At 41.4% G+C, this 23005-nt stretch overlaps 2 protein-coding genes across 17 annotated transcripts in view; one reads left to right on the top strand and one right to left on the bottom strand.

The window, feature by feature from the left end:
- arhgap24 (Rho GTPase activating protein 24) overlaps nt 1–3885 on the top strand; it is a 28792-nt gene extending 24907 nt beyond the window's left edge. For 4 of the 5 annotated variants that reach the window (XM_052051497.1, XM_052051500.1, XM_052051498.1 and 1 more), the window contains one exon: nt 450–3885. In XM_052051497.1, the coding sequence (XP_051907457.1) occupies nt 450–726 (277 nt within the window). In that variant the 3' untranslated portion in view covers nt 727–3885. Of the gene's footprint in view, nt 1–146 lie in introns of all 5 variants that reach the window. The other variant, XM_052051499.1, reaches the window with a different exon arrangement.
- Nucleotides 3886–5283: 1398 nt separating this feature from the next.
- mapk10 (mitogen-activated protein kinase 10) lies at nt 5284–22144 on the bottom strand. Of its 12 annotated transcripts, none has more exons than XM_052051591.1 (14): nt 21853–22143; nt 16600–16671; nt 16062–16231; nt 13705–13834; nt 13301–13359; nt 12801–12939; nt 12521–12686; nt 10416–10487; nt 9839–10021; nt 8558–8682; nt 7638–7664; nt 7015–7078; nt 6559–6636; nt 5284–5787 (listed from the first exon to the last, which is right to left on the bottom strand). In XM_052051591.1, the coding sequence occupies exons 1-14, from the start codon at nt 21853–21855 to the stop codon at nt 5645–5647; spliced, it is 1431 nt and encodes a 476-aa protein (XP_051907551.1). In that variant the 5' UTR covers nt 21856–22143; the 3' UTR covers nt 5284–5644. The 12 variants fall into 12 exon arrangements, with proteins under 12 accessions (XP_051907551.1, XP_051907553.1, XP_051907556.1 ...); XM_052051593.1 differs by lacking the exon at nt 10416–10487 and adding an exon at nt 11588–11659 and having other exon boundaries at nt 21849–22142; XM_052051596.1 differs by lacking the exon at nt 10416–10487 and adding an exon at nt 11588–11659 and having other exon boundaries at nt 16568–16671; nt 21853–22142.
- Between the last annotated feature and the right edge of the window lie 861 nt (nt 22145–23005).

Below are 23005 nucleotides of genomic sequence, written 5' to 3'. Positions count from 1 at the left end.
AAAAATTGAAACCTGAAGACAAGTCCCTTAATCTTCTTTGGCACACACGAGGAGTCCGAGGGACCAAAAGTACTGGTCGTCACCCGTTTATAGAATAGCGGTTACAACCATAATTTGGGTTTGATCTCTGTCCTCCTGACCGCCAGAGGCGGTGCTTCAGGTATTGGATGAGGCAGAACGACAAAGTCACAAGGAATTCACGCACCGCCTCAGAGACCCGCCGCAGGATTAACAGTGATCGCATAAAAGCCAGTCAAGTGGATGGGAAACCGACAGAGTCACCCCGTAAAACCGATCCAACTTAGCGGGCACTGCACAAGTATTAGCCAGCCCAGGAGCTGAAGAGGCTCCTGGTAGTGTAGAAGCCAGTGGCCTGCCTTGGGAGAGCGACCGTATGTCAACGACACGACTGTCCGTCCCATGCTCACCTCCCTCTGCCCTTTTTGCAGCCTGGAGCAGCGCAACCTGGACCTTGAATCGGAGATGGTGAGCCTGCACGAAGAGCTGGACCAGGAGCGTAAGAAGTACACCATGGCCGAGATCAAACTGCGAAACGCCGAGCGCGCCAAGGAGGACGCCGAGCGCCGCAATCACATGCTGCAAAAGGAGATGGAACAGTTCTTCTCCACTTTTAGCGACCTCACCGCCACCGGCGGCACCTCCGCCTCCGTCGCCACTGTTGACCCCCGCCGGCCTGATCGCAGCAACCCAATTTGGATAAAGTGAAGGTGGGCGGGTTGAACACCCGGAAAGACTCTACAGAGTTTCTTGTGACTGTTCCTAGCGAGATTTGGCTGTCGGTTGTGGTGGGAAACTTCAAGGGGTCTTCACTTCTGCTAGCGTATCACAAAAAAATGGAATCTGAGCAAAAGAGTTGAATAAGATGGCAACTGAGATTTTAGAAGAAGCTAATGGGCCAGGATAGGTGCTAACTGTGATTGCAATCATAAACCCTCCACGCTGTCTTCATTTCCGCTGGTATGTGTGTCTTCAAAAAACAAAATCGTATGCTAACCCGACCTAGCAGATACAACTAGCATTGGCACAAAATAAGGGCAGAGCGAAGCTTTTTTTTCTTTCAGTCTTAGAATTTTTTTTAGCATTAGCGTTGCAAGTTCGTTTGTCGGCAACTGACCTCTACGGACTTAAAGGGGAACTAAACGCAAGATGTCAAAACTGTCTTATAATGTGATATATTCTTCATCTGGTGCTGTTGACTTAAATCTACAACGTATTGGCAGCTGGCAGACGACTTTTCAAAGCCAGTTTAATAGGCGAGAATGAATCTGCACACTTGTCTGAAACAGTTTGTGTTTCTGTTTGCAACTTCTGCCTTCATTAGCCGCGGATAGCATCCGATCTGCCTCTATTAGCAACTCTTCTGCACAAGCTCGGACGTGGCGGTGAAAAGTTTGAATAACTCGGACATAATGTAAATGATGGCGTCGCCTGGGGTGACGTCTGGGTGAGACTTTGTGTAAATAGAACACTATTTAAATCTTCTCAAAGTCTCTGTACCTCGTTGGGTACAAAACCATTGGTCCTCGCTCTTTGTTGTCCGTTCTGTACATAAAGCAAAAAGCAGGAGTGAATGCGCGTCTTTTGTATAAAAAGAAATCAATGCCTAAATGTGCTATTTAAATATTCATACATTTTCACACTGTAAACGCGCTTGCACTTCCTCGTTCTTGTTGGGTTCATGACCAAAAAAACAAAACAAAACAAAAAAAAAGCGCGTGTGTAGCAAGATGTGCGTGAGGGGATGTCTATGATGGACTTGTTCTCATCATGTGTTGAACCAAATAAACTGTACGGTACGAGACAGTCGTTTTAAACCTGCTGCTGGTCATTGCAGGTGCGCTAAATGTGTCCCGATGCTAGGTGGCTACATGTTAGCATCGCTATATATATTGTACATACCATCATTTCCCTCCCACCCGAGAGGATAACCGTCTCACTCAAATAGCCCTGTTTGAACCGTGTTGGTAACCAAAAGAGCAAATGAGGCATGTAAAACTTTGTCTTTGTTTATCTCCCTCACCAGAAGATTTTTTTCGTCATGGTGAGAGGTGAAGGACTGGGACTTCTGTGGAATAATCCACACACAGCATACTTGATTCTTAAAGAAGTGGTTATACGAATGATAACTAAGAATAAAAATGCATTCAAAAAATAGAAATTGTTATTTTGAACTCCTTTTTTCAATGTGACCTTGTTGCACGTATATTCAACTTTTTTTAAAAAGCATTTCGATTTACAGCAATGTTAAGCAAAAGTCCACAGAGAAGACCACACATTTCTCAAAGGTTTTGTTTATTTTCAGTCACATACATTACGTACTATTGTTTTGTTTTTACATACACAGTTCCTTTTAAATGTGTTTGGAGTAACAGCTCTCATTTTTTCCATCTTTTGCAATAGTTTCACACTTTTATTTGCCTGAAGCTTTTGAAATCATCAGCAGGAAACACTTGTGTTTAATTCACTGTCAACCCAACAAAATGCTGAATGAAAACATTCCAAAATGAAAGGCGGAAAAATGGGAGAGTAGGAGCTGATTCAGATGACCTTTACATTGTATGTCGTCAACTTTGAAGTATGACGCTAGCATTGGTGTCCTTGGGTCTGCTTTTATTGCGTTCTTCGATTGTTGTTATTTACAATATGACAACAAAAGCGTGTGACCAGAAAATGTTTTCACGTGACAAATAAATTAATGGAAACATCCCTCGTGATGAAAATGAGGATTTGCTGTCATTCCCCAAAGAAAATCAACACAGGATTTTTAGACAGTTGTGATTTCAGTTCTGATTGTGTTGACTTGCTGGTTTATGTCAACCAAACGCACACACACACACACACACACACACACACACACACTCTCTCTCTCACACACACTACAACCATACAGCGATGACAAATGATTTTCTTCTACTTTTACATTCAGTGCCGACAAGCCAGCAAGGACCCAAAATATCTTATTGTGTATGGAGTTTTTTCCCCAAAATGATTTAAATATAAAGTAAATGATATAAATGATTCAAAAATATCAAAGATTTTTTTAAAAATTAATAAACGTGAATTATTTTTTTAAAACGAGTTACATTGTAAATGTGACTAATTGGGCATAATTATTGTAATTATTTCTTTACAAATGTTTAATAGATTTGAAAAGTCGACATAGTACTTATTCGTAATTATTATTTTTAATGAATGCTTTTATTTAAAAAAAAACTTATTTCACCACAAAAAGCACCGTGACGTTTAAATGTCAAAACAACGATCGAAAAAAACAGTTGGTAGAAAAGGGGATGGGGCGGTTGGCCCACCCTCTGTCGTTTCGTTTAAATCAATTGGTGCCACCACGATCGGTGCTTTCTACGATTTATGCGGCATTTATTATTTCACTTAATTTATATTTATTTCCTTTTGGCAAATTAAAAAAAAAAACCACTCGAACATTTTGTAGTAGTCATACAACAAGGTGAGAAATGTACTTTCAGGAAAAATAAATGATCAACAAAATGTAAAGAAACAGAATTAAGTGCGTAATGGTTTAAAATATCCTGTAATGTGCCCCACCCCCAAAGAAAAAGAGCCTTGGAGAGGGGGGAGAAAAATCCTCGTAAAAGTGGAAAGTTGCACCCTGATAAAGACAGAAATGCCCCGACCGACCGGACACTGAATGCAACACCAAGCTGTACGATAGCTTATTTTGGAGACAGCACCCTCTTGCGGGCCTTTCAAGGTACTGCAGGTGTACATCAAGATGAGATTTTTTTTTTGTTTCAAAGAGGGAACTCGTAAGTGAATATTGTTTCTTAATTTTACATTGTTTTAGCCAGCGTATATCAAACATAAGAAAGTGAACTTAAATAAAATAAAGTACAGACGTTGCTGAGCCATGCATTGAGATGAGCGATGAACAGAAAATTGTTTGTTATAGCTCTTAACCCAAACTTAACGTTTATACCAATTATTTTCTAGTTTTAAGGCAAAATACGTTTTGTCATGTGTCGCTGTGCAATTTAAAACATTACAGTGTAACAATTTGCCACCACCAAAAGGCACTCGCCATTGCCAGCTTCCATAAGAAATGTTTTGTCAAGGTAGCTGTGCAATAGTCTTGGGCCACGATTACTCTGTTATTTTAGTCATACTATAACAACCATTTCTTACTAGAATGTTAATAAGTACCGAGCAGAGCTGCGCCAAGGCAAAAAAAAAGTACCATAATTGTATTTTTACTTTGTTAGCTAGCTAACAGGCGCCTTCCTGGTTCGTGGAGTACAAGTTGGGTACAATTCTGATTGAGTGAAGATGGAAGTTTCACCAAAATGTTTTTTAAAAACCATTTTTCACAACATGAGTGCTTTGAAAAAGTTATTAAATACAGGAGAGCCATCAGCATCCCACGAATTTGTACAAAGCATAGACATGAACTGTAGCACTGTTGTGGGGGTTGTCACTGCCCGCGTTTTGCTCTCAATAAATGACATGCAATGTGGCGCCTGGCTGTTTTGATGGGAATGGATTTGCATCATCTTGCAGGCCCAAATGAAAGGAACATTACAGCAAAATATACTTTAGATCAGCAACGTAAGCTCGAATTGTCTGGACCAGACCTCCAATAACATCTGTTTTTATGCTAGTGGACGTAAGACAGATACAGTCGGCTAAAGCATACAGTGACTCTTGCAAATATGAATTGAAATCATGCACAAGTGCAGCAACTGGCAGGAGCAATTCAGATCGCAAGGTGCATCAAAAGTCTAAGATGATGCCTAAAAACATTTGCATACACTCAAAAAAGTGTCAAGTAAATTCAGTTAAATTTTTTAAAAGTTTTATTTCACTTCATTTTATCACTCTGAATTATTTTTTGTGCCAACCTGTATTTTTAATTCATTCGATTTTTTAAAAATCGTGCTTAATTTTAAATTTTTTTGTTTTAGATTAAAAGACAAATTGCTAATCAGACAAAAGGCAACTGTGTGGCACAGGCTGACATAAAAATATTTATATTTAGTGTAATAAAATAAAGCAAGAAAAAAATAACAAAAACATTCTATCAAAATGAAAATAAGAAGCTTCCAGCATACTGGCCGTTAGTCCCACTTCGTGTGCCCATCGGCTGTAGACAATTACATTATTTACATGACATGGTGTGTTTATAAACCCACGCACACACACTTTTTAAGGGTTGTTTTGGATGAAGTACAGCAGAGAGGTCGTATGATGAGTCCAAAGACAGGAGCGTGTAAATGTTTTTTTTTTGGGGGGGGGGGGAGCCATTTGAAGGGGCGGCAGGGGAGCAGCAGCCAGCCAGCGTGTGATGCTTTTACATTTAAAGGAGATGCAAGTCAAAGCTGCTTTCTGTATGCAATATACGTGGGCTAATAGAAGCAAAGCAACAAGAGGATCATCCACATTAGTGTATAACTTTAAATACCGCTGTTGTAGTTGTTGTTTTTTTTTTGTTTAGCATGACAACGCGCAGGCTTGATCGTCTCCGATTGATTGTTTCACATTTTTCCTATTTTCCATTTGTTTCCGATTGCGCTTCTCTACCCCTCTTTGCCTTTCTTCCTCTTCATCTTCCTCAGCGGCGGAAGAAGGCGGGGTTGCGCAGGCAGGCGGCTAGTCACCTGCAGCACCCCAATGGTCCCGCCGAGGTCTCCAGGCTGCTGTCAGTGTCTGAAGCCAGGGTCTGGTCGGTGGACATGGACGAGATGTCGTTGATGGACGAGGACGGAGGGAGGCTCTCGCTGCTGTTCACGGCTACACCTGCGCTGAGGGAAGCAACGGCGGCGCCGCGGTTATAACGTACCAGAGCGCCCTCGCCGGCGCTGGAACGAATCGTGCAACACAGATAAGGGGAAAAAACACAGGAACCCAATACAAGGTGATTGCACGACAACACATCACACAGCGTGGCGATTGAGACTTGGGTCCGGTGGGTTACACAGAAAAAATAAAGATCCAAAAGCCCCAAAATGCGAGAGAATTGACGACACTCTAAAAATATTTCTAAAGTGGTAAATTTTTGTAACAAAATAACGGCGTGGAAAAGGGTCTCTCACCCAGCTTGTCTTTGAAATTCTAGTTTTTAGTCACTGTAATTACAGATCCGCAGCGCAGGGTATGTCATTGTTTTGATACTTAACATCAAGAATGTTCCCCACGAGTCTAAATTGATGAATATTTCATTTGTGGAATATTAATGAAGCAGCAAAATTCACCCGTTTTCGTCCATCTCAAGGGCGGCCATTTTGTCTTGTACTGTCATTTGCTGCTGACTCCAAATGACATCACAGGCCTGCACTAAATGTTTCCCAAGAACCCAAGTCACCATCCGTATGACAGCACTGTGTCGATAGATATGATATGGAAAGATCTTTTAGTCATACATTATCGTTTAGCATTTCATTGTGTTTCGAAAAAGAGCAAAGAGGACACTGACGGACACGACAATGGGGTGTGTGAATATCAGGGGGTCCAGTAAGGTTGTATATAAAAGTGACTTACAGAGCGATTAGGCTTATGCACTGAGAGTACCTGAAGGTGAAGGCTGTCCCTTCACTACGCCATTCTTCGTTCTTTCCTCAAAATTCATCACTTCTTTGTAGATCAACTCTGTGGAACACGAGAAGTCATTAAAATAAAAATTTATTAATAATGTAAAAGTTTTAAATATTGACAACAGAGTTAAGTGTGCCTGCGTGGGTTTTCTCCGGGTACTCCGGTTTCCTCGCACATTCCAAAAAGTTTCTGTGGCAGGTTGATGGAACACTTTAAATTGTCCCTCGGTGTGAGTGTGAGTGCGGATGGTTGTTTGTCTATGTGTGCCCTGTGATTGGCTGGCAACCAGTTCAGGGTGTCCCCCGCCTACTGCCCAAAGATAGACGGGATAGGCTCCAGCACGACCCTTGTGAGGATAAGCGGATCAGAAAATGGACGGATGGCTGGATTAAAGATGAGTCGGAATTGAATGCGTGGTGGAATGCGTCTCACCTTTCCATTCATCAATGGAGTGTTCCCTCTCATCGAGCTGCTTGTCATAGATTTGAGGCGGAGGCTGCAAGAAAAAGAAAAGAAAATACGGCATCAGATCGTTAATAATGCTTTTATAATGCCACGTATTTTCTACTCCAAAGCTAGAGCTCAGTTTCTATGTAAGATTTGAGATTGCAAAATCACACAAGAAATGTTTTGGGAAGAAAGACAAACAATTTCTAGTACATTTTAGGAACAAAATAATTTGTTTTCTTCTGTTTTCCCATTGGTGTGTTTTTTACAAACGAGTCCTTAAAATGGTGCACTTGCTTACATTCTAAACAAATGGAGACAAAACAATCAAAGAAACCTTTTCAACGTATAAAAGATGCACACAAAAACATGCTGGCATAGAAAGTAAATATACATACAAATCTACTGTATCAATGCTTAATTTTGGAAGAAGATTGAGTTCTCATGGCTCCTTTCGTCTAATTTATATAATATATATATATATTATAATTAATTTCACGCTCCCCATCCCCACTAAATAGTCACGTCCGAGGGTTGCTTTCGACATCCAATCAGCATAGTTTGTCAAGAGAAGGGAGGGATTTGCAGAAGCAGTGTTTGTCATTTACCATGGATATTTGGATGAGATCTCTGGCCTTCATCAGGATGAGGTGACATTAGAGAAGGGGGAAAACAGCAGAACATGTGTTGAACAAGGCCACTCATATTGATAGATAGATAGATAAATACATAGATAGATAGCTAGATAGGTAGCTAGATCGCTAGGTAGATAGATAGATAGATAGGTAGGTAGCTAGCTAGCTAGGTAACTAGCTAGCTAGCTGCCTAGGTAGATAGATAGATAGATGAAGTCAGTTAACATCAGAGGCAACCGTCATATATTTGAAAAGGGAAAAAAAAAACAAAATCCCAATGTATTTTTTTTCAGGCTTTTTCCCGATCTCGCTGTCACCTCACATGAATGAGGCACCGATGATGAAGAGCATCACAAACAGTACAACATGTCTTCCTAATCAGGAAATTCTCTCCAAGTGCTAGCAAAACAACAAACACTGTTTACAAGTGAGCCTATACGTCAGAATGTTGAAAGTGGTTGAGATCAAAGCAATTTCCAGTGTAAGACAAGTCATATATTTGGACAGATTTTTCTCAAACGAGTCTGTGTTCGACGCAAGGATCCATTTGATTTTGGGGAGCGTATCCAATCACAGATGCTTGATGTCGCTGTGCTGGTTTAAAGTCAAATTTGTGTCGAGCATGTGTATCGGCCCATGTGTCTTGTTTTTCTTTTACATTCTGGGATTGTTGTTTTATGCCAGAGGAAGAATTAGTCAGCCAATGTTTTTTGTATGAAAAGCAATCATTCAGTTGCATTCAATTTGTTGTTGGTCAAGGTCAGGGAAAGGGTCCTATTGACAGTTATTGGATTCAATAGGCTCGAAATGGCAGTGGTGAAATCCCTTTAAAAATGACCGGTACTTATATCACATTTTTAAAAAATGAAAGTCTCAACTCAAAGCCTACTCACCGCCTCCACTTCAGCAGGATCGTACCACACGTTGATATAGGGATGCTGCAAGGCTTCATCCACTGATATCCGTTTGGCGGGATCGATGATCAGCATCTTTGACAGCAGGTCTCTGGCTTGGCTTGCTGTAATTCGTAGGAAAAGACAATGAAAATTACAGCGCAGCGCGTTGTTGAACGGACACTTGGACACAGAGCAGTGACCTTTGAACATGGCCCCAATCATGTGGCTTGTTATCAAACTCGGCTGCCTTGTCCCGCTTACAGCCAATGGGGAAGGTTGATGATTTGGGCAAAATCACCCAGCCGTCTGATGTGCATTGTTCAAATTTAGTCGCAAATGGCCACTTGAAATCTCAAAATATCTGACTCCCTTTGTCTTTGTAGCACACCGGGCAACTACCCTAAAATGGTTGCCTTAATAATAACAATAACTTGCATTTTTCAAGCAACCTAAGGTCACAGAACTAGAAATATTGTATTTTATTTTTTTGCAGTTACGGCTTTCTTCACACCCTCTGATCGTCAAAGCATCAAAAGGACAAACCGCAAGCGTAGGAGCTTTCTTCCCACTGCTGCCTCTGCACGGAACGGACGGTAAATCTGTAAAATGATGCCTCTTGTTGCTCTCTATTTCATTTCTCCATCCATCCACCAATCCATGCATCCTGTTTCAGTCGACAGGAAACTCCCCCCACTCTCTCTCTGCATGCTTCCTGTCTGACACTGTTCTCACTCTTCTAGATTGATGAATATTTTACAAGGCAGCAGCTTCAATGTCACAGCAGACAACCAGCAGTGTGACGCCCCTGTGATGGAACAGGTGTAAGTTCAAGGCACCATGAACCGTGACGTCCGCAAAGGTTGTGACACTTCAAGCTGTTTATTGCCACCCCGATTTTAAATTTACTGTCAAATGATGCATAAAACTGTACATAAGGCAAAGGGGCGCGGGGGTGACGTGATATGTATTTAATCATGCCACTTGACCCTGCCTTACCAAAGTCTGCTATCTTAATGCTAACATACAGTGCAAAAAGCCATACACAGGCTAATGAAACTAGCATCAATGTTGCAGTGCGTAAACATCAGAAACACATATAGACAGATTATACTAAAATCATCACAAGTATGTAATTATATATTTTTTGGTGTTGATTAGAGAATATAAATTTTTTTGCCAGTTTTCTAAATATCCATACTTTGATATATATTTTAGTAGTTTTGAAATATTTCAGGTATTTTTTGCAGGTAAAAAATCTACCTTCTGCTCTCTTCTCACCTTTCAGTTTGTTGTGCTCGGAGTCGGCAGGGAAGAGGCAGTCTGGGAAAAGTTTGGGGAAGGTGAGTCCAGCGTACTTGGGCCGGTTCTCCACATAGTTTCTCACAGTGGGCTGCAGCTTCTTCATGAACTCCGGCGACGGTGTACCAAGCTGCTCGATCACCTTGTTCCACTGGTCGATGTCTGGTGCGGGATTAAGGCAAACAAGCATACAACAGACCAAGGAGTATTCAAAAACATCACTAGAACGTTCAAAATAATTGTATTGGGAAATCATCCTTCATTTAAAATGTATTTTCTAAACGACTGACATTGTCAAAACCTCATTTGCATGTTTGTTGCAACAGACACGAAAATACCAAAGTCCAAAATTATATTATATTACTATGAGTACTTCTAATTGACCCGCACACACAAGCACCACTTGTCAAATTCTCACAATGCCAGAATTTTCTTTCTGAGATGCCGTAAATACGTCGTCGTGCTGAAAACGTCAACGCCGTCCACACTAAGTGGGTCACCGCGTTGAGTTGGCCGGATAAGGGTGGGCGAGTGTTGCTGGACGTCGGAAGGATACGGTCCGTCCCAGGAAAGAGCACTGTGCCTGTAATCACCTCTCCAAAGATGCAGCCCACTGACCACATGTCCACTGGGTTCACGCAAAACCACACACACATACACAAACTCGGATTACTGCCTAGTAACCTCTGGAAGAGGTAGCGCGAGGTTTGAGGTGTGAATCACTGCTGGGACTTTCCCATGTGAAGTTCAGGTGGACATGCAACTTGTGCAGTGACAGCAAAATTAACTTTACTTTAAAAAAATTTTTTAAATATATATACTGTGTTTTTTTTTTAATTCCGTCCAAATGTTAACCACTAACCTATGCCGATAAGATAATAAGGTCATAATTGCGGTAAATATTCAATGAAAGTCAATTACCATTCATTGCACTCGCAATGTATTTGCAAATATCTCTCAACGTACTTTTTTGCTAAATGCTGCAAATGTAGCATTTTTTTTTTCCGATAATGCGACAGGATTTGGCCTACATCATACCAAAATTAAGTACTTACAAACACATTCGATCATATTTGCAAGTACATTTGAACACACTTGGAGTACGTTTGAAGATATTCTTCATTTAAAAATGAGTATTCGTTCGAATGTATTTGCGAGTCAAAAAATTGTTGACATTTATGAAATCTCGGTTTTTTGGAATGCCTCATAAACTACCACATGTGATTTTTTTTTCCAATTGTTGTGACTTAATGTACATGCTTCACATGGACACTCACACACTCAATCTCAAACAGGCTTTTGACATCTTGAGGACACAATTAAAGCTTCGCCGCAGGAGAGGCATCACTCCAGGTAACAACCTCACGACATCACGCACGTTTTGAAATATTAATACTGACTACAAAATACTTTGTGACTCACTTTTATTTTTTTTGTGTCTATTCTGCAGCTCATCAGAAAGGAAACAAAGCATCACTTGGGTTAGTTTTCCGCCTCAGAAACATATAGAGAACATAAGGTAAGTGTTTCGAAATGTGTGTGCATGCTACGAAAACATTTGAATGAAATTGGATTACCGGTACATACAAAAATATAAATGAATACAGAAAAAAGTCTAATTTATACTACACAATATAGTCTAAATACTTTTTAAATTCAAATTTGTTCCTGTCCTTACACAAGTATCACTTATGATGAAAAGAAAAAGCACACTTTGAACAAGGATACAGTCCCGCCCGGGGAAAAGGATTTTGTGGCGCACCATTTCTCCCATAATGCACCCCACCGACCATATGTCCACTGCACGCAACGAGGCGAGGGGAATAGAAAGGGGGGGGGAAGCAAAAGGTTAGTGTTAAACCCTGAAGACATCTCGGAGAGAAAGCAGTCATTAGAAAGCAGCGGCTAATCAGAATGCTCCGGTAGGCCTCAAACTGTAGTGCTAGTGCATTGGGGGGGGGGGCAGCAGAAATAGTAAAGCGGAGCATTAGTGGGATTAGAACGTCAGGAAATGTGCACTGAGGCAACCTGCAAGGCTCCATCAGCATGAAAATGAGTCCAAATGTTGTTTACGCAGCAAGTTAGCGTTTCATCTTGACTCCAGGGACAGTTATAAATGTCGTGCTACAGTCACAACGGGCTTTGTTTTGTCCCCTGCTGTTTTAATGAATATATTAAAGATGTCTCGCAACCATACCGCCATGTTAAATTAAGCCTTTCACTGATGAAATCATCTCTGCAATGTGATTTGGAACAAGATTTATTACCTCTCAACAGAAACGTGCTTGGTGCAGCATTTAGTCTTGCCACCTGATGCATTGCTTTGACATCTCGCAATATTGACTTGTAAGGTATGTGAATGTAATTAGTGATTGGATAGGTTATAGTAAATGTATTTATCGCAGTTCACAGATGCTAATTGTTAACGCATGGGCACTCAGCTCATTCACTGCCATCGACAGATATACAGTATGTCAAATATCAATTTTAACTGGCAGTGAATGATTTAATTACTTTAATTTGTGGTTGTTACACTTTGCTGGGTTTTCTAATCATTACTTCGTTCACTGCCATTGACGTCGATATACGCCCAAAATCCATTTCAACTGCCAATTGTAATCTACCACTAGAATTGGGTAAAAAAAAAAAAAAGATCCTTACCATTCTCTTTGTAACCCATACCCAAGATAACCTCGGGTGCTCTGTAGTATCTCGTCACTACATAAGGGGTCATCATGAAGCTAGTGCCGGCAGTTCGAGCCAGTCCGAAATCCAGGATCTTGAGAGTACAGTCTGACTTTACCACTATATTGCTTGGTTTCAGGTCCTACGTGACAGGATTTAAAAAGCGAAACAAAACAATCATCCTTTTCCAGCTAGAATGAATCCAAAAAAGCCAAACCATGTTGAATTTGGTCAGGTTATTTAAAAGTTCGCCTACCCTGTGAATAATTCCCGCCGAGTGAAGATGCTTGATGCCGCACAACATCTGGTAGAGAAGGTAGGACATTCTCTCGTGGTCCAGCTCCATCTGGATCACCTGGCACAGGTTGGCGTCCATCAGCTCCATGACTAGGTACCTGGGTAATGTTCAGATTTAGCAATGGAACTGATCAAGTGGTTGACCCTTAAGGGCTCTATTTTCATAGACAGCGTAGCAGCACCGTGGCACAAATGCCGGCGGACTGTTTTGGATATTGACGGCCAAAAAGCAAATCCTGCTATCTGACAGAGGTGTGAAATCCAGATCCAGAAAGTAAACCGGGCGACGGTTTGTCTTTAGCCAAAGGTGTTTCGACTCTTCTCACCATGCCAAGTGCAAAGCATTAATGAAAACATGGTACATAACGCCATCAGTCCTGACATGGAACAAAAGCGCTGCGATCTTTCTCGAAAATTTGGCAGTGACTTTTCATGTACAAAGGTGCACGCTGTACTTACACATCTTGGAATTCCTCTAATGATTTTTGCGGCGTGAAGACGTTTAATAAACTGATAATCTGGAAGAGAAAAGAGCTGCGTCAAAGGCGTGTCCCAAAAAAAAAAACAATGGCAATTTGCGACATACAAGACACCGATGACTAAATAGTGGGGGGAAAAATACAAAATGTGTCCATTCATACCTTCCATTAGTGTATTAAAAATGGTACAAAATAACAAATGTCTCCGATTTTTGCCATTTATAGTTATATGTTGGATACAAATTTACATTTTTGTTTTGTTCTACAAACGGATATTGTGTGTATGGGGCAAGACCACAATGCAGCCAGCGTTATGCGACACAATTTTACTTTTAAAGCACAACCTACAAAAAAAAAAAAAAAAGCAGAAATCATTTTGCTTACATTTTTGTGATTGACACATTTCATAAGCACCAACTCGCGGTACGCCCTTTTGGCGTGCGTCTGGTTCTGGAACGGTCTGCTCAGCTTCTTGATGGCCACATTTCTGTCGAGGACAGCGTCATAACCCGCACTGTTGACAAATTAAGAACCAGCAAAACAATAGCATTTAGTCTGACATTCAATGTCAACGGAATGTTTTTTTTTTTTAATTGGAATGCTTCTCTGCTCAAACCGGAGTGGTCATTAATTGCTGAGGGATTGACTTTGTGGATATTTTTATTTCTTTCTGTCTCTGTGGAGACTTACAGATCCAGCGGGATGATTTGTGACCATGGTAACAGTGCAGCCTCCATGTAAAACACACACACCCACACACACACACACATTGATCCAGAAGGGATTTGAGTGAGGCAGCCATCAGTTGGTGAGTCTTTGAGGAAGCTGATGTCATGAGTGGCTCGAGTGCTTCAAGGCTTCATCCTTCTTCATCCTCACAGAGGCATAAGATGTGCGCGCATTGCTCACTTAGGTGTTGTGTCAGCCTGGCCAACCCCCCTGAAAATATTATGGTTACTCCCCTGCTCAATATTAATATGATGATGTGTATCACAATTAAGAAAAAAAAGATACATGGAAAAACAAGTACAATGCAGCTATGACTGAGTTTTATTGTGGCACACATATTAAATTCAATTGGGGAGTTTTTGGGGGGTGAAATTACGGAGTAAAGTTGCAAAACATTGTTGAGAAAAATGTAAAATGTAATAAAATTAAGGTTCTTATGTAACACAAAAGTAAGTTATAATACTAAGGTTATATTAGAAACCCATTGTGATATTAAAAACGAAAGTAGTAATTATTCAACAAATCCTCGGGTACACAAAAAAAGTAATATTTGTTGCATGGCAAGAAAATTCCCAAACATTACAAGAAGAATGATAAGATATGACAATAAAATCAAATGTATTCATATTATGAGAATCAAGATGATTTCATTCCCATAACAACCCAGGCCAAACCTACAATGTGGTACTACTTTCCTATTTAGACAGGGTTTTGATGGGCATTTCTGAAAGAGCACCACCAAAAAAAAAAAAACCCACAAACAACTAGGTATGTTTTACAGCAAATAGCTGGGGATTGGTTGTACCGGAATAAAAAGCGCAAACAGATGAATTTGTGAAGAGTGAACTGCTAATACACAGGGCGGGATTACTGCACTAGCATGATCAAGCGCAATCACGTTAATGAGACCAAATAAGATTACTTCCATCATGTATCCCATTTGCTTGCATTCAGCAGCCAGATATTAAAGCGGTTTCCAGGGAGGTCGGGCGATTTAATTCGCTCGGATGTGATAATACCGTCACCATATGACTTGATGACAGACAGCTGCAGACCTGACATGCGTCACTCACAACCTCCTCAAAATGGCCACGAGCCCAGCCCGAGATTATAATGTAGCGAGCGGCCCGCGACGGTGTGTGGTCGCTTGACGATGGGGGGGTTCATGCTTCCCTTAAAAGCCGAGGCTCGGCAGTTGTGCGTTGAATAACAACGACCGAGCTCATGGACCGCTCCGCTGCCTTGCTGTTCGATCCCCCTCGGCTCGTGTATTATTCTAAACACGGCGGCGGGGTTTTAGTGCCATGAATTTAAATGCTCCCATGCCTCAACCGTTTTATTCAAACTTAAGCACTGTGCTACGAGCCGCTGGAGTTTTTGTTTTAACGACACTGTGCACAGCATTTCATTTGATGTCATACAACAGCGGATATCAGGGTAGCGACCATCGCCAATATATGTATGCGGTGGATGTAATGTTACGAGACTTATGTCATAATATGACACAAAAAGAAAAACTATTTCTGGTCCAAGTTTAGCCTTGGCATGGGTTGGAATTATTCGCCTTCTCGCAATTATCATTCTGAATTAGACGAGCAGTTTCAACGTCACAACTGAAGTTGCTAAGCGATGATGCTCGGCGCTCGTGTCCATACCCAAACCAAAATGAATTTTTAAAAAAAACAAAATAATAATTCTTGCATGCAATTTAGGAGCAAGTGTACCCATGTGGCAGTAACCATTTAGACCCTAAAACTGTAATTTTGTACACAGTTGAAGTTTAATTAACTGGAATTTATTTTTAATTTTTACTACGCACGATTTTGAACCAGTTGTGAACCCATTTTGTTCTTGCCTTCGATGACTATGATATTCGTTTGTGTCATAAAATACGGCACTATTCCAAAAAGGGAGCAATTAACGGCGAAACGACATCTCCCAAAACAAAATCCCACCGTCATAAAAATGTAAATGAAGATCGTAAAAAAAAATTCGAAGCCAAAACCACCTACCAAACGATTCCCTGAGCTCCGGAGCCGATGGGCTTTAAATTCTGGTAGCGTTTTAAAACGGTGAAGGTGGAGTCTCCCACTTCCACGCTGTAGAACTGGTTGTCCACTTTGCTTTTGCTCATGTTGTAATGCTTGGCGATATATGACACATCCACTTGTTTTCCAAAACCCTGCGCGAGGAAAGCGACACAGACCACAAAAAAATGCATTTGGTGTTAGTTTGATGGTCTTGAATACATTGTTGATAAGAATAATTACGAATGATGTAAACAGCAGATTTTTATTTTCATTTTTTTAGAGTCAAATATTGATATTCATCACACTGTCCAATGAAAAATTTGCATCTCCAATTTTTTAAAATCCAAGAAAAAGAAAAATTCCCATGTTTTTTTAATATATATTCTATTGCATAATTTGGTGTTGAAAAAAAAACACACAAAAAAAAAGATTGCATTTGCTGTGATAACATTATTCGACGGGTTAATGGAACAGAATAAGTACTGTACCTTTTCTTTTTTTACCTGTAAGGGACACACACCTGACAAAAGGCAATCTTCACATCCAGGATCGGTTGGCTGCAGTTGTATAAGAAATGTCTACTCATAAATACCTGCAAGACAAAACAATGGGAGCGGGATATTTAATTCACTCCCGCATCGACTGTCCAAAACAACAGCTCAGCCTAATCGATAAAACTGCATTTCAGTTTCTGAAACTTGAACTCTGCAACTTTACACTGTTCTTTTTGGGCCAATGAAGTACAGGTGCTGTATTTCAGTGAGAAAAAAATGCCATTTAGTTTCTGTGACTTCTGTAAGTATGCCACAGTTAAAGCTTTGCCAAGTCCAAAGGGACAAGGGCAGTCTTAAAAATGACATGTGGCACATCGAGATTTTATATTCGTACATTGGCCCGTTTTGACTGACCTTGTTCCCATCTTATAGCCTTATAGCCGAGACACTACCTTTCTTTCCCGCGCAAACTACAAAATTGCCGTATGGGAGCCATAACAGGATATGTCAGACCATCCAGCATTGATTTGCCTTTGCCAGTTGCTTTCAACGCAACAGGGAGAGCGCAATGAGTGGCGTATTTAAACTGACAGCCCGTCCCGGTTTTTACGCTTCTGATACTACAAGATCAAGATGTCAAGTTTCCAGGTCAACGTCATACCCCCCCATTCAGTGGGGGCCTTGACAAAACAGCGAATGGCATAAAGCTGGACCAACGCCGACCAGCTATTACGTCATCGGCTAATCCGTATGTGTGCTACGTTAATCTTGAGCCATCTGTGTGTATATTTGAGTTATTAAAGCTCTCCCGGGGTGCAGAGTGTTTGCCTTCGAGCAAAGTGATGAGGACCGTGTACTCGCCAGCTCAACTCTCTGGCCAGACCGGGTCTCAAGTGCTGCTTCGGTTTGATCAAAGACGACACTTGGCGTTGTATCATCAAGTGGAAATCCATCACCCTGAGTGCAGTATGACTCTCTGCCAGTGGCTTGAGAGCTTTCATAAGCGAGGGTGGGGTCAAGGGCGGGGGTAGCTCAGCTTTCCGTTTTTCTACTTTTGTCCAGGTGGCGTGCAGACAAGGACCAGATACTGACTTGAAAATCAAAGCGGGGGCTGTGTTTTGTTTAGTTTTTTCCCAGTCAGATGAAATCATCAAAAATAAGCTGCAACTATGGCTCAGTGTACTGCGAGAAACTATTGAGGGGTGCATCCATTTCATGCTGTGTGTCTGTCGTGAAGCTTGTTGCTTCGTTTTGCATCATCTTTGTCCGGGCGACGTGCCGGCCGATTAATTTAAAAGACAATTTTCAGGCTAACCAGCCCGATAATTTGATTTTTGCCGACACCGCGAACGTGCGGAGTGTCATCCAAATAGGCCGGTGTCAATAATGATTTCGCCATGCATCTCCTAAAAAGGACGTCAATAAGAATCCGCTAATGGAGACGTGCTCTGCTTTGGACGGACACACACACACACACACTTCTGACTCAGCACAGTACCATCAAGCCGCATATACGACAGCCACTCGTTTATGGTCGGCGTTCATTTGGGGATGATTAACCTACAATGGTGTTAAAATGTAGCTGTTATTGTTCTCCCTGGCACATCCTTTGTACTTTTGAGTCTCGTCACAAATGTCGCCACTCATCCTCAACCATCCTCTTTTGTCCCTCCCCTCGCTCCCAGGCTCCCGGCCAGGATGCAAACGCCCACATTACCCTTCCCCCCCTCCTCCTCCTCGACTCCCTCAACCCACCCTTCAAAGCTCCATTGTGAGTGCTGGCTTCGGCAGCTTATCCCGCAGTAACGCAGAAAGAGCAGTTAGGGGAGGGGGGAGGCACCCTCCGAATATAAGTCTGGGAAACAAAACGGCACTGACTCATGCACGGGGGTCTCAAACGCTCCCCGACAGTTTATTGATTTCATCAGAGATGAAATGTATATTCTTATCTCCTCTGGCCAATGTGTATTTGCGTTTGTTCAATGTGTGCTGACATTGCAGTAAGGGAATTTAATCCGTATGGCACCAGCGTGTAAAAGAGGTTTGTGCTGTCTGATGCGGTGTCTTTTTTTTGGGGGGGCGCTTTTTGTAAAAGCATGTTCAAGAACAGAATTTGAGGAATCTTGTCAACTATTTTGTACCGAAAGTCACACCTCACAATGGCCCCAAAGGGACGGTGACGGTAAATTAGCATTGGCAGCTAAAAAACATCGATTCCCCACAAAGTTACCCCTGGTAAGTAGTGATAATTAATTACCAATACTGGTAATAAATAACAGCGGTAATTACCGTTTGACAAATACTGTCCAGATACTTTAACTACTGGTACTGATAATATACAATACTGACAATTAGAGGACGGCCCATTTAGCTATCTACATTCGTCATTTTACCTCAGTCCTAGTATTTAGGCCCCATGTTTTGTCTGCCCAGCATAAAAAATAAAAATAAAATAAAAACTAATCACCTCAACACAAGCACGATTACAAAACAAATTAATGTGCCGTCTTTAGACTCTGGGCCCGAAAGCATACAGATGTGTCGCAGGTTTAAATCTCACACTTAAAGCTGCTATGCCCAAGCGAAATAAAGCCACATGTTAGCAAAATTCAATCCACTTATGTAACCGCGCACTCGTGCAGCCATGCTTATCTGATTGTTTGGAGTAATCCACAGTAAGATTGAAACGTCGCTGTGTTGTAGATAGACGGGGGGCCCAGCTCAAGAGTGGTAAACTTTAATGGAGATGATAATGAAGCCGCCCCCCCATACCATCAAATCGAATAATGTAAAACTCATTTTGGATTTGTATGCAAAGTCAGAGGTGTTGGGTCTTATCTCCAAATAGGAATAAAGTCTCCTCCATCCTGGAAGTCTACGAGAGAGTGGTACAAATGAGGTGTTTAACAATGCCGGCGCACCGTGGGTGCGCGGCTAAATGGAGGCATTTAAACGGGTGTTAATTGAGTATTGCTCATATCGTGCGTTAAGGCATTCTGAGATAACGTATTGAGTCAAAGTGAATCCATGCTGCATCTTGATGTCTGATCTAAGGGATACAAACAGCCACCGTAGTGAAATTCAAGTGGATACTATCAGTACTCCCCTGAAATACTTAATTTTAAAAGTAATTTGTCATAGAAGACAATGAAAACCAAAATGTGTAATTGCACAGGCAATGCTTTCATGTCTCGCATACTGTACATAAATCTTTTGGCATCTGCCTGGTTCTGAAAATGACAGCTCATGACCACCTCACACACCATTTCTCAGCCAATAACTTGCAAGGTAGGCTGACCGAAATACCGAAGCAATAGAATCTCTTTGAAACAACTGTCATGTTAAAAACCAAAAAGGTAAGCAGAGCTGCAGTGTTGGCACAGATCAGTGTTAGCTAACAGTCTAACCAGCAGTATTTTCTGATAACAATGCTATCGTAACGTTTAGGTGATTTGTAAACATGGGCGGGCAGTATAATAATGAATGACTGCATCGACATAACTAACTGCATCACTCTTTCCAGTGCCAAGTCTCCATGAGCAAGCATGCAAAGCAATCAATACAGTTACGTGTAAACATTTTTCAAATACATGTTACATACATACAAATACATGTACAATATGTTTTTTTTCTTCATTCAGTAAACCCGCCGACCAATTTACCCCTCATACATCATTTGTCGTATAAACGCTTGCATCGAATGGTCATAAGCTTGGTTTACTGGGGAAGAGCGTGTTCCCTGCAGCACTTTTACATGAAGCATGAAAGCACGCTCCTGAATTATTCAAAAACACAAGGTCAAAGCCATGGAATCCTCTCTAGCGCTCTCTGTGGCTCTTTATCTGTGTTTTTAAACACAGAGAATTTGTTGTGACACCCTAAAAACATCAGCCTGACTCGCAGATACACAACGATAATCGCCCCCAGTGCCGGCATGCCCGCAATGATACTGCACATGGAGGCATCGCTAATGTATTGTATTGTACTCATGTATTCACAATTAAAGGTGGGCGTGCGGGAGTTGCGCCAATGACGAAATGACGATACGTTATATTTTTGGAGATCAGATAGTGATGATGTCGATGTTTGATGCTTCTGCATTGCTGTTGTACCATAAGAGAAAACTATGCAATACATGGCATCTTTTCAAATAATACATATATTGATAATGGATGTCGTGTTATTTTGTGTAGAAAGTCATCTCAAACTGAAAATGTAAACATAAATACAGTACAGTGGTGACTTCAGAGTTGAGTTTAAATTGTTCATTATTAGTTGCTCAATGCAGAGGATAAAATATATGATGGTAATACTGTCATATTGTCTGTCTATATGTGTTGCGGCACTCTTTGTGTTCAGTCCATTGCTTACAATGTTTGAAGCATAGCAACGCAGGTGCTATTTAGCATTAAGTCTACCAGGCTGAAAGGCTAAACTATGCGGTTGTTTTAAATACGCAGAGAACATTGAAGTATGCCGTGTTATTACCATTTGTCTGGCCTATTGAGATTCACATCACAAAAACCCATATCAAAAGGATATTTTGTCTTGCCCCTGGTTGACAATAAAAAAAAATACTCATAAAATATTGCGATTCACATCACATTTGAAGGTGAAACGGGCCAATCAATGATATTTACTGCCTGCATATCGATGCTGTTAGAATGTGAAAGTGGGTTAGATATGACTTTTCTATACCCGGTGACCTAAAACAACACACATATACAATACACACCACCGTATGCATGCAATGTTGCCCACTTTACGTGTACCCACTTCTAGTGGGATCTGGGACATCCCTCCTGCCCTGCTGTGGGGTCCACTGATATTCTGCATAATGCACAAGGTATGCAGCTGACTTGTGTGTGAGAGAGAGACAGCGAGGGGGCGGGTGGAGTGGGGGACGAACTCTGCATGCGGGCCTACGCAGAATGGTTCTCCTGTTTTGTTGAGATTCATCCATCCATCCATCTAACCATCCATCCATCCACCCATCTGTTTATCTAGCGGCCATTTGCATGGCTGCATCAAAAATGCAAGACAATTAGCCCGAGAGGAGAAAATATGGCGTTTCATATTGATTTCTTTGGTGACGTGATGGGATCAAATAGCTTCATGCCAGGCAGTAACCCATTCCAACATCCTTGTTTTGCCTATGCAGGGCGGACGGGCAACATTGAGAAGAATTCAATGCTCTTTTATTAAAAGAAAGAAAGAAAGAAATCTTTGACTGATCTGAATAGAGATTGATAGAATTTGCATGCAACGGTCCTACTTACCATTCCGTGCCAGCTGATGACAAACCCGATCCAGTTCAAAACATCCTAATGGGAAGCATTGCGGTCATCGTGGCTACAGGGATCCCGAAAATGGGAGACGGAAGTTGCTTTAAAAAATAAATATATATGCCAAATTAATACAATGATTTACAAAAAAAAAAGCAGAAATCAAGACGCAAAGATTAGCTGATGCTGATTCACTCTTCCCCAGCTCACCGACACCTTGCAACCATTGTGCTGCAAGATGCTGGCTGTACCATTGTGCACCGGGAGGGTAGAGAAGGAGGGATGGAGGGAGGGAGAGGGGAGCGGTTACCATGGCAACCGGAGAGGAGCTCACGTGACGTCAAAGCCAAGCAGGAGAGGGAGGATGGGAGGGAGGCGCACAGCTAGCCTGCTACCATTCAGTTACAATGAAGAGTCTATCTATCTATCTATAATATATCATCATAACAAAAAAAATACCATTCCTGTGAACTTCAGCCTAACAGAGGCCACATCAGCTAAAATCCATCCTATACATCAGCTTCACAGATACCGGGAGTTGTGACATGCCACCTTATAAATCAGCTTTACAGATGCCATAATCTGCATGCTTTGATGCAAGTTTTTATTTTTTTAAAGCATGACATGATTAGCTTTCTACACTGCTTGCCTGCTTCTCAAACGCAACTCACAAAGGTGACCTGGACAAACTGATTGGCTGATGAGTATCACTTGGAAAGAATTACAATAAATGCCCGTGTAATTCCTGTTTGCTTACAATTCCCAACTGCACTGACCAGAAAATGCGAGAAAGTTTAAATATGGCTCAAGACCCGAGTCCACATATTGAGGAACCTTGACCAAGACGATCGACTGCAAGAATCCAGTCAGATCTTCATCAGAATGTGCTGTATTAGCAACTGCGCTGTCTGGCTCCAGACTTCTCTGCAGTGAGATAAGCTGCTTACAAAAAGTAGTTAAAAGCAGTGCTTGCCTAACGCTGGTGGTCGCTATGCATAAATGATGTGTGGATGTGCCGTTCAGGTTTTAGCAAAACTTTAAATGGGGGAGTAAAGTCAAAATGGCCGCCCCTGGATTAAGACAGGTGGCTTTACATTAACTAAATCATGCATCGGTTTGATTTGTATTTTTCAAAGAAATGTATAAA

This window comes from Hippocampus zosterae, chromosome 18 (genome assembly GCF_025434085.1).
Source record: "Hippocampus zosterae strain Florida chromosome 18, ASM2543408v3, whole genome shotgun sequence".
In the NCBI taxonomy this organism is placed as follows: domain Eukaryota; kingdom Metazoa; phylum Chordata; class Actinopteri; order Syngnathiformes; family Syngnathidae; genus Hippocampus; species Hippocampus zosterae.
This window is presented reverse-complemented; position numbering and strand designations above follow the sequence as displayed.

Coding starts and splice junctions, on each gene's coding strand:
- mapk10 (XM_052051591.1), bottom strand. Junction 16,232..16,599: donor TGAAGATTGCCTTTTGTCAG/GTGTGTGTCCCT, acceptor TTCCTCGCGCAG/GGTTTTGGAAAACAAGTGGA. Junction 5,788..6,558: donor GGGACAGCCTTCACCTTCAG/GTACTCTCAGTG, acceptor CCCTCAGCGCAG/GTGTAGCCGTGAACAGCAGC.